Here is an 11,620-nt window from a genome sequence, read left to right as displayed (position 1 = left end):
AATAATATTCATGTCCTGGTTGCTATGGGGATGGTGGCTGAGATTGTATTACTGGGAAGCGTATGCAATATGTTCACACCTGCAAACAATGGTAAGCAAAACTGTGCTGATTGTGAGTAAGCTTAGAAGCGTAAGGTTTCGAGCAAAAAAGAGAGAGAAAGGGAGAGAGATTCTTGCAGGAAAGCAAAAAAAAATGCAGTTAATGTGTGGTCACCAGAAATGAAACTCTATTATTTGAATTAATGGAGTAGTTTACAGGATGGTATAAGTTTTGGTTAAAAAAGATTCATCTTGTGGCTCCATATGGAATTTGTAAGATTTGCCCTCATGGATCTGGACAGGAAATAATTGCTTGAACAGGCTTACAATTGTTGGTCAATTTTGAATTCTACATAAACTAAGAGAAGTGCCTTGTAATGGTCACTCAGCTACAGATTGTTGAAACGGGGAGAAGTGAATCCATGGGAATTTGGGAGCTGTGCTAGACTGGCTCTTGTGACAATGGTAATTCAATAAAGTGGAAATGTAGAGTCAGGTGTTTGGTCATGCAAGAATGAATATCATTTCCAAAATTTAGGGTATAGTTGTTTACTGCATGATATTTAGTTAATTTTGCTTTTAGTTGGTTGTTACAGCTTGAGTTCTGAAACTTAAAATATCTCAAGTTATTATTTCCTAGTTACTGTTCAGTGACATCACTCTGACTTGTCCATACAAACAATTCTTACTCATTTTTGTATCAATTTAAGCATTAGTGTTATGATAAAGCTAGAATTGAAACATACTGTTAGAAATGCTTGAAGCTCAGCACTGCTTCTGGTTCCAATACAGCTCACTTGGAATTATTTGGATTTGAATATTACATGATCACATTGTGTTCTGCTATAATTTAAAGTAAAAATTAGGAGTGTAGTATCATTAAATAATAGCTTGCTACAAGATGCCAGTTTGGCTGTATGCCTTTAAGACAATTTGACAAGAGGTTACAAAATCAGGCACAAAGCTAGCTATTTGTAAGAGAAAAAACAGGCATGTGGACAGTGCTACAATTCATTAGGGACAGAAAACCTATTTTTAAGAAAAGACATTCAAACTTAAAGTTAACAGCAGAAAGGATAATACAAGATTTCACATTTTAGGATATTTCCTCTTATGAAAAATTAAATGCACTATTAATTAAACACTTTCTTTATAGCCAACATTTACTTCAAAACTACCTAACAGAACTTCTCCATTTTTTACTTTAAGTACAACAGAAATAAAAACACTTAGATATACCTGACACTGTCCTTTCTATAAACGCTCATTTCTCACTGGAACTGTTGGTTCCCAAGGTTTTACTCCTATTTGTTTCCTTCTCTGCCTTATAATTTCTAACGTCAGAATAATTTTCCACTGTAAGGATTTATTCCTCCCAACCACCAGCGTAGATAAATACATGTGAAGCAAATCCCTTCGTCACATTAAAACTGCTCACATATTTGGTATTTCCAATCAGAGTGTGACTTCTGTCCTGTACATTTGTGGTGAGCCATTGACATTTTTTTTGGTTTCTAGCTGCTTACTTAGTTTTATGGACTTGGCAGACTAACTTAATCTGAGATTTTTTTCCAGAGATATCTGACCCCTCCCTCTACATTCAATACTTCCCAATCTAATGGAACGTTCCTTGAATTTGGGAAATTTTGGAAATTTAAACCAAGTTATCAATTTTTTAGGAACAGGGGACTTGTCAGTACATAGCTCAACAAGTTGCTCCGTACCACTTGCCTGGTGGTTATAATTTTCTTGAGTTTCTTCCACCTTTTTCATTTCTTGACTTACAGCTATTTTTAGCATATTTCTGCTATCTTTTAAGGTGAAGATCAACACAAAATATCTTTCCAATTTATTTACTACGTCTTTATTTACTCTCTATAGGACCAAAACAACCTTTGAAAGGCATTTATTGAAACTCTTACTATATGTTTTTATATTATCAGCTATTTTCTCTTGAGCTCCAATTTTCCACTCATTAATCTTTCAGTCATTCTTTACTGTTTTATACTCTATCCAACCTTCTTAACTGCAATGATATGCATCTTTGTTAAAGGTTGACAATCTTTAACTGATTTTAGTTAACTGCAGATAGTGAGTTCTCCCCTTGGAATGTTCTGTTTCATTGTACTAGAAACTCAGTTTACATCACCTCAATCAGTTTTCTTAATTCAATCATCAATATCAGTATTACTTTCACAGAGCATTATTTATAGAGATGAATCTGCCTGAAATATCATGTTATGTCCATTATCTGCACAAGGATAACTACAATGTTACCTGACAACCTTTATTTGAAGAATTCAGATGAAAATCCTGTTGTTCAAAACTATTAAAGGCACAATACAGCTTTTAGACATGCACACAAAATAGACAGAATCAGCTCAGAAGATGAATCATTGAAAGAAGGCCACATATGCAGTTGAATGATCACTGTAAATGTAGTATTTAATGGTTTCCAAAAATAGCAAATGTTGAAAGGAATTGAAAACAAAGCACTGTTTTAAAAGGGGAACTTTATTTATAACACTGAGGGGCCAGGAGCAAATGCACTGATTCAGCTCTGGTACACAATAAATTTGCAAAGCTGTTACTCAGTTTAACCAATACTGCAGTGGCACTAGAAACACGCATTCAAAACTTTTACTACCTTCCCTTTTTTTTGGTACAAAATGGTACAAACAACGATACAAAATATTTGTGCTGTTGACCATTACAAAAAAAGTTTCCTCTAACTGTGCAATGATTTGTGTTGAAATGTGAACACACAACACGAGAAGAAATCGTTCTTTGAAACAACCACAGCCATGCGAGCATCTACGCTTTCAATATTAAAAAAAAAGACATGCATAAAAGGAAAAGAAAGCTCCAATTATACATATAACATTAACTAGATGATGTTTGCTTCAAGCTGTGTAACATTATGTACACTCTACAGAATGAAATCAAGTGGGTAACAATGCTTTTTTTAAAAAAAATTAAGTTACTTTAATCAGATGTTTGTTCTACTTTCGATTTTAAAAGGAAATGGCCTTAATGCTAATGAAATCTAACCAGTTCCTTCAGAAAGTCCTTTCCTGTCTTTTTTTTACACTGCTTGACAATTAGATTTTCAATGTTAAGCTCTATACAACATATACAATGTGATTAGCCACCCACCTGCTCAGTTTTAAACATGGCTGTTAATACACGTGTTTCTATACAGTTCATTTTTTTAATGTATCTTACACACCAATAGTTTAAAAGGCAAAAAAGGAAAATTTGTCCATTCACCAGTGTGGAAACAAACTGATTTGTTCATTTTCTCTTCGTGGTCAATACTGGACCAGGGATCAATAGATGGTTGAATTTTAATCGCTCCTGAGATTGAGGGAATCCGATAAAATGTACCAAAAAGGCACTTTAAAAACAGTGTTTCTGTACTAAGAAATTCAAGTTAATAAAGAGCGCCTTTCCTCTTTAGTTGTAAAGCAAAGTTGAGCGATATTCCTGCTGACTGACCAAAAATATGCATAAAAAGACAACAAGCATTCATGCTAACAGCTCATGTTCTAAAATAAAAAAAAACTAACACACCACTAAAATATTATGGTCAGCAGGGAATATTAATGAAAAAAGATGCCTCTTTTTTTGTACAGTTCCTTCATTTCTAATATACTATTAGTCATCTTCTCCGCCACCATACATGTCTGCTAACTTCTTGAATCGAGGTCCCCAATCATTAAGATAATCATAATCATGGTCACCAGAGCTGGATGAGTTCAGGGAGCTGACTGAACCTGCAGTTGAACCACTTCCTTCATAATCAAAAACCAGGAGGGAATCGTAGGGTGGGGCTGTCGGGTCATTGTCCGCTGCTCTGAGACCCTGCAACAATATTTCGGAAAATCATGAAATCTTCAAACCATTTTAAGACAGATCTTTTTTTTAAATTAACATTTAAATCTGATCAGTTTTCACGTCAAAAGTTTGCAAAATCCTGGACACAACGTTTTACTTGGTAACTAGTTTAGGATACCATGATAACAGATACTTCAGAAAATATGGGATACTTTCCCAATGAGATGCAGTCCAAGGGTGTATTAAGAAATTTGGAGTAGATGCAATATTAAATAATTCCAATTACTGTGACTGATCATTTCAAATAGTAGAGGAATTTCTTTAAATCTTGTTACTTTTCTTAAATCTTTCAAAATTCTGTTTAGGAATATATTTTGTACTTCTGGCAAGATGTGGGATGATCTGGAATGTGATCTGTGTCCATCACATGTAAGGAATGCTGGATATTAGATTTCCATTTCTGTTTTCTAAAGGACGGAACAGTGAATGTCATGCAGCATTCTGTTGAAGAATGATAAAACTAAACCACGTAAGATAAGAGTTAGATTGGCAGGCAGCGTTGAAAGTCCACCTGAAAATTTCTGCAAGCAAGCTGTGCTCAAATTCTTCAGCTAAAGGGCTACTGAAGTAATCACAAATTATTCATCTAACTCTGGTATGAAATGAATTGGTATGACAACAATCTTTCATATCTTGTGGACCTACACATGGGCGCATACTTTTCTGCTTGCAAACCTATCATTTAAGTATACAATTTAGCTGAATCCTAATCTCTGAATCTCAACTGAAAATAAACACCTACACTGAAAAATGATAGAATAATCGAACAACTTTGTCAAAAATACAGAACTAACAGATTTAGTGTTGTCACAAGTACTGGTTACAAAATACACCTTTTTTTTTAAAGTCTTTGCTATTGTTGCTTGTTTGAGGCAATAAACATCAGCCTAGTATTTTTCATTCGTACCTCATTAATGAAGTCTCCGATATCTCCAGGATGAGGAATAGTTGGGCGCAGTGGATATTGTGGTTCAGCACCAATAGGTCGCTCATCAACCCTCCTGATCCCAGGAGCTTTTGTTAATCCAGGATCCAGTGAGTCTGGCTGCTGAAGCTGGCTCAAGTCATAATCCTGCAGAACAGAATGGCCTTGCCTTTAAACCGGGTTTCTTCAGAATCATGAATTTTAATAAAAAAATTTCTGACATTCCAGAATTGCTAGCAACTCAGAACACTTACTGAGCAAAGAACTTGCACTTCAGCAAATACTGTACAATCCCCATTCAACAACAATTCACAGGCAGAATTTTCCTGCACTTTGAGAGACATTGTTTGTGACAATTGGAATGATAACTATAATAGGAGAACATTAGGTTAAAATAAAGTGTTAGAAATACAGTGCTGGGTAATTTAACACCAGAAATTTCATAGATTTCTGTGAAGTGACACAATATGACAATCCAAAAATGATGCTCTCAAAAGGAACGTTGGGTCCATTTGAAGATATCACTCTTGTGCTGAAAGTACGGAATGCATGAATGGAGATCTCGAGGATCAGATCTCACCAAGAGCAAGCACAAAAATTTGGACGATTAACCTTTAACATTCCAAAAGAAATTTGCCATGTATCACTGCACACTGAACAAATTCCAGAGAGTGCAAAGACTTGTTTTAAAGGTTTAGGATGTTTTCCTGGAGAATATCATTTTGCAGTAATTGTAAATATAAAGTCAATTCAGCACTGTTGAGGAAAGCTCCAGCTGCCCTCAAGACCCGTCTGAAAGAGATGACAGAAGAGCTGGAAAACAAAAGGAGTAATCAAGGAAGCGATTCCTACAGAATGCTTTTATCCTACTAATCCAAAGAAAGAACCTGGAAAGCTGAGAGCATGCATGAACCAAAAGTTCTAAACAATACATTGAAGACTACTCCATGTTCAACCATCTGAGGAATTTTGCTGCAACTTGATCTTCATGACCCTAGGTGTGAAGGGTAGTACTGGAAGTGAAGCTGAATAAAAGAAGCAGCTTTTTAATTAGATGAGGGATAATATGGGAGAGAGAGATGCTTGTGTATGCTTTTTGTGTATCCATGAGTCTGACCAAAAGCTACTTCAAAGCATTTCCTTCAAGTCACTACCATTTGCTGAAAAATATTTTCCAAGAATGTTATGACAGTTACAGAGAAATCATCTGGAACGTGAGACAGAAGTAAGGAGAGCAGATGTAAATTGCAGGTATGCTGTTAAGTGCATCACTCTTGATGTAGAAATTACAGATGCTGTGACTGTGTAAAATCTTTCAGATCCAACAATGAAGCATCAACTCAGTACACTCTGGAAGCCATTAACCTAGTAGTGACATTGAAACTCCACGTCAAGTATCTTGCTCCAATCAAGCAAATGACACTGCAAAATGCAACTCCCCATGTGTTGCAAAAATTGTGTTGAAGGAATGGTCCAAAAGCAAGGACAACTGTAATTCAAATAGAATTCTGGACTCTCAGAAGTGAATCAATAACCTAAAACAGCACACTGAACAAAGGAAACAGGATCATTGGCCCACATTTTCCACTGGCCAGATAGCAGGTTTTGCACATAGTTTGACACTGTGGAATCTCATCGTAACACTTGCTCCAGAAGAATTGCACAGGAAATTTGAAATTTCCATTGAGCAATTCCATTACGCCTGGAATTCCCTGAAAGCCTCCATTTAAATCAAAGACTTTGGAGGATTCTAATAAAATGAAATTTTAAAAAACCTACTCAAGAAAAAATAGGCTGTTACATACATTTATCTAAAACCTGAGTAGCTATTCAACCGACTGCAAACTTACCTCACACACCCATAACCTCACTTTTCCCAACCATGCCTTTTCCCATAAAATCAAACCTGACATTTTCCCATTCTCCCGCATGCAGACATGAACCCTGACAAGCTCCACACCTCGCCAGATCAAATCTGACCCAACCTGTCCTCCCCTTGTCAGATCACAGTTAACCTGGCCCTATCCTTTCCCTACCCATCCCCACAGATGTGATACCACCCAACCCCTCATCATCACTGGACATAATCAGTGCTCTACCAACATACTTAAACAGTGACTAATGAACATAAAGGATCCGATTGGTACCACCATCAAAACTAACATCATTTACAAAATATCATGCAAGAACTGTAAAAAAAACTACATCAGACAAACTAGTAGGAAACCTGCCACCAGAATGCATGAACACCAATTGGCCACCAAAAGCCATGACCCACTATCACTAGCTTCTATACACACAGACAAAAAAGGACACCACTTTGACTGGGACAACACACACATCCTAGGACAGGCGAAACAAAGACACACACGAGAATTCTTCAAGGCATGGTATTCTAACCAGAACTCCATCAATAAACACATCAACTTAGAACCTATCAACCTTCCCTTGAAAAAAAAAGAATTGGAGATGACATCAGCCACCTTAGGAAACTAAGACCTATAAACAGAAAGGTGGGACTACCACTAAGTGCTTCACCAGAGATTCGCACTGATGATGCTACCTAGTATGGCAACAAAACGTCTGGGAACAAACCTTCAAGCTCAGCAAGCTACATACGCATCATCAACCTGAGCTACAAATCTTCTCAAAAATCGATCATCAGACTCCACTCACAAACTGCTCTCCCTCCTCCTCAACTTGACTGATGTGAAAGATCCCCCCTTCCCCACAATGCAGCCTGTCTGATGTTGCCCAGATATGGACAAGTAGGGAAGCTCTGCCTCACCTGCAGATGGGTGAGCAGGAAGATGTGAACTTTGCACCTGCACTGTCCACAGATCAATCAGGAGATCCAGAGGTCCCTAGCGATTCGACAAGAGAAGTGGCACAACTTGGTGCCATGGCAACAAAAAAAAACCTCGTGAATGTTGTTTCCCTGGTAGGGAACATTGCCCGGATGGACAGCCAGCATACGATTAATAAACCAACATGATTTAAAGAATGTATGCAATGTTTATGTGGAGACTGATGACATTACTGAACTGCTGATGCCTGAAAACAGTCATGTGTGTATATTGGTTATCTGGGGTAACTCAAATGTGCATGATAATGCATACATATTTCTTTGCATGAAAATTCTGGGGTTAGAAATGCAAGCTTTGCCTTGTGCTATACTAGTCATGGACATGACTACATTAGATTAGATTAGATTCCCTACAGTGTGGAAACAGGCCCTTCGACCCAACAAGTCCACACTGATCCTCCGAAGATTAACTCACCCTACCTACTTCCCTCTGACGAATGCACCTAACACTATGGGCAATTTAACATGGCCAGTTCACCTGACCTGCACATCTTTGGACTGTGGGAGGAAACCAGAGCACCCGAAGGAAACCCATGCAGACACAGGAAGAATGTGCAAACTCCACACAGGCAGTTGCCCAAGGCTGGAATCGAACCCAAGTCACTGGCGCTGTGAGGCAGCAGTGCTAACCACTGAGCCACCATGACACCCTTATTACATTACATGCAACCACCATACAAATACTTCATAAAGACTGTTCAAATCAAACTGCTAACCAGTGAGCACAACAGAAAGGCATTTCACACAGCCCTCTCATAAGAATTGCTGCTGGATCCCCGGGAAAAAAATGTTGTGTGCAGCCAGATAAAGTCATAACATGACTATTAAGTAGACACTTAAGGACTTCAACTGATGCCCAGCTGGCAAGGCAGTCCTGCACATTAGACATGCATCATGCTTGATCGGGGATGGGGAATGTGGTAGAAGATCTGCACCCTGCACCATCCTACTCAAGGAAATAGCACTGCTACTTCAACCTGCTTCTGGGTGCTGGAGGAAAATATTAAATTCTGTTGAAAAAGTGAGACTTCTGACCTGCATTTAAGCCTGATAGTGGGGTAGAGAAGACCATTAGAAAAATCACATTCTGGTTTTGTTCAATGCTGAAGTCAGTTTCAGAAAATATAAAATTTTATCATTTTGTCTAAACACAACTGCATATTTTTAGGGGGTAACATTCACTCACTTTTGCCAAGCCAGTCTGTCGCCTGAATGTATGCCACAATTCCTTCAACAAACTGGAAGAAATACTTGTTTTCAACATATAATTCAGACAAAAGTAGGTAATGCACAATAATTCAATGCATGCTTTACAACAATGTTATTTCATTAATGATAATGGGAAAAGAGATGCATCAATAATGATGATTGTTGAACCAGTCACAAACATTTAATAAGCTACTTCAATAGTCTAACAATCAGAAAATTCTAAAATCTAATTGTGAAAATCCTGTTCTATCCATTAGAAGCAGGATATACTAGCATGTTTAATTACAGAAAACGTGTGTAGAATTCGAAGTCCAGAATATGTTAAGGAGGAAAAAGTTTGAATGTGTTTGTCCTGATTTTAATGTGAAGAGAGCAGAGAGGTTAAGTGGAAAGCTTGAAATGCCTAAGCTTCATTTTAACGTGAGAGGCACGTCTTTCTACCACAATTATAAAACAAAACAAATGCCGATGCTGGAGACCTGAAATAAAAACAGAAATTGGTGGAGAAACACAGCATCTGTGGAAAGAAAGCAATGATTCTTCTTCAGAAGTGTTAGCAGCTGGGAAAAATAGGTATTTATGCTAAAGCCGACATTGGGGATGGGGCTGAAAATGGGGAAGTGAGCGGATAGGTGGAGCCAGAGGCCACAGAGAAATATTAAAAGGGGAGGTAAACAAGAAGCTTGTGGATAGAAAAAAAAGCTGAGTAAGTGATAACAAGAGCTAAGAGAGAGAAAATGGGCTAGCTGTGCTAAATGCAAAGCATACAATATGATAATGGGACAAGGAACATATGGGAATGGGTGACTGTGCTAAAAGCACCCCATGACAAAGGACGAGGAATCAGGTGAGTTTAAAAAAAATGGACAGGAAAAATCAGGTGCTACAGTAATTGAACTCAGACTTGATGTTGAGTCTGAGAGGTTGCAAGGTCCCCAAGCAGGAAATGAGGTGTTGTTTTTTGAGCTTGTGCTTAGACTTGTGCCAGAGACGTTGGCCAGGGAACACGGTGGGCTGTTGAAGTGGTAGGCAACTGGAAACTCAGTCTTTTTTGTGGACAATGCATAGGTGTTCTGTGAAACAGTCACCAAACCTATATCTCGTCTCCCCAATGTAGAGGAGACCCCTACCTTGTAAATTACAAAGACAATAGATTAGTTTGCATGAAGTACAGGTAAATCGTTGTTTCACCTGGAAGGTATGTCTGAAATCTTGGACAGTGAGGGAGGAGGCAAATGGGCAGGTGTTGCACCTTCTGCAATTTGCATGGGAAGGTGCAGAGGAGGTATAAGGAGATGTTGAGAATGGAAGAGGAGAGGACCAGGGTGTCCCTGATGGAATGGTCCCCACGGAATGCTGACAAGGGAGAGGAGGGGAATATATGTCTGGTGGTGGCATCCTGTTCGTGGTGAAAGAAATGGCAGCTTACAACCCTTTGGATGCAGAGAATGGTGGGGTGGTAAGTGAATACTAAGGGAGACTCTATCATTGCTGTGGGAAGGCAGAAGTGAGAACAGGAGTGTGGGACATGGGTTGAACACGACTAAGAGCTTGTTAATCAGGATGATCGGGAATCTTTGGTTGAGGAAAAAGGTAGGTACTTCTGAAGTCCCCTTGGGGGAGGTGTCATTATCAAATCCGGTAGGATGGAGACAGATAAATTGGAAAACTGGAATGGAGTCCTTACAGTAAACAGAGTGTGAGGATATATAGTCAAAGTAACTGTGGGATTTTATTTTTAGTTTGTAGCGGATATTGGTGGCCAGCTTATCATCAAAAATGGAAGCAGATGTCAAGGAAGGGAGGAGTCGGAGATGGAACGGGTGAAGCATAAACTAGAAGCAAAATTGATGAATTTTTCCAATTGCAAAGGAGAGAGGGAAGCCACAGTGATGATGTCATCGATGTACTGAAGCAAGTGTTAAGAGGAAGGATCAGATTCGGATTGGAATAAGTAATATTCCATATATCCACAAATACCCATGGCCAGCTCTTTCAGCTGAAGAAAAAGGGAGGAGTTGTTCCAAGTGATGACACAAACTCAGCCAGGTGGTGAAGGCTGATGGCGGACAAAGTCAGTTCAGGCCTTTTTTCCAGGAAAAAGCAGTGAACCCTGAGACTATTCTGATGGGAAAATGGACATGTAGAGGGATTGCATGTCCATAGCAAAGAGGAGGTGGCTGGAGCCCACGAATTGGAAATTCTGAAACAGGTGTAAAGCATCAGAAGAATCGCAGATATAAGTTGGGAAGGACTGGATGGGGGAAAAAAATCAAGCTGAGGTAAGAGGTGATGAGTCCTTTGGTCTTTTGGGCATGACATGATGTTGAACTCTTCTTCCATCTGCTTCCTCTTCATTTTCTCTTCAAATTTGCACCTGTTTATCAAATACTATTTGGGAACAGAATAAAGGAAGATCTATCCTGAGAAATGTTGCAGGATGGAATGTTTCTGGAGGAGGTTCTTTTGCCTTAACTTGATTTGTATGGGGTGGAATGTCATCGAGCAACAGTTAACAATTGGAGGCAAATCTGGACTTGAAATTCAGAAAAGGAGAATATGGAATAATACTGGTAGTATCCTGGATCTGGAAATATGTGGGGATGGTTGCAGAGAAAAAAAAAATTCTATACACTGTATCTACATTAATGGAAAATACATCAGCATTTCATTCCTTAATTGTG

The 11,620-nt window shown here is 38.5% G+C and overlaps 1 protein-coding gene across 2 annotated transcripts in view; it reads right to left on the bottom strand.

The window, feature by feature from the left end:
• Positions 1-2,533: 2,533 nt before the first annotated feature.
• The window catches only part of LOC132822921 (cadherin-4-like), a 672,789-nt gene continuing 663,702 nt past the window's right edge, over positions 2,534-11,620 (bottom strand). For both annotated transcript variants that reach the window (XM_060836327.1, XM_060836328.1), the window contains 2 exons: positions 4,844-5,008; positions 2,534-3,903 (listed from right to left, as the gene is read on the bottom strand). In XM_060836327.1, coding sequence (XP_060692310.1) covers positions 3,697-3,903; positions 4,844-5,008 — 372 coding nt within the window. In that variant the 3' untranslated portion in view covers positions 2,534-3,696. The remainder of the gene's footprint in view (positions 3,904-4,843; positions 5,009-11,620) is intronic.

This window comes from Hemiscyllium ocellatum, chromosome 15, assembly GCF_020745735.1.
Source record: "Hemiscyllium ocellatum isolate sHemOce1 chromosome 15, sHemOce1.pat.X.cur, whole genome shotgun sequence".
NCBI lineage: Eukaryota > Metazoa > Chordata > Chondrichthyes > Orectolobiformes > Hemiscylliidae > Hemiscyllium > Hemiscyllium ocellatum.
The sequence above is the reverse complement of the archived record's forward strand: the minus strand, read 5'-3'. Positions and strand labels throughout refer to the sequence as shown.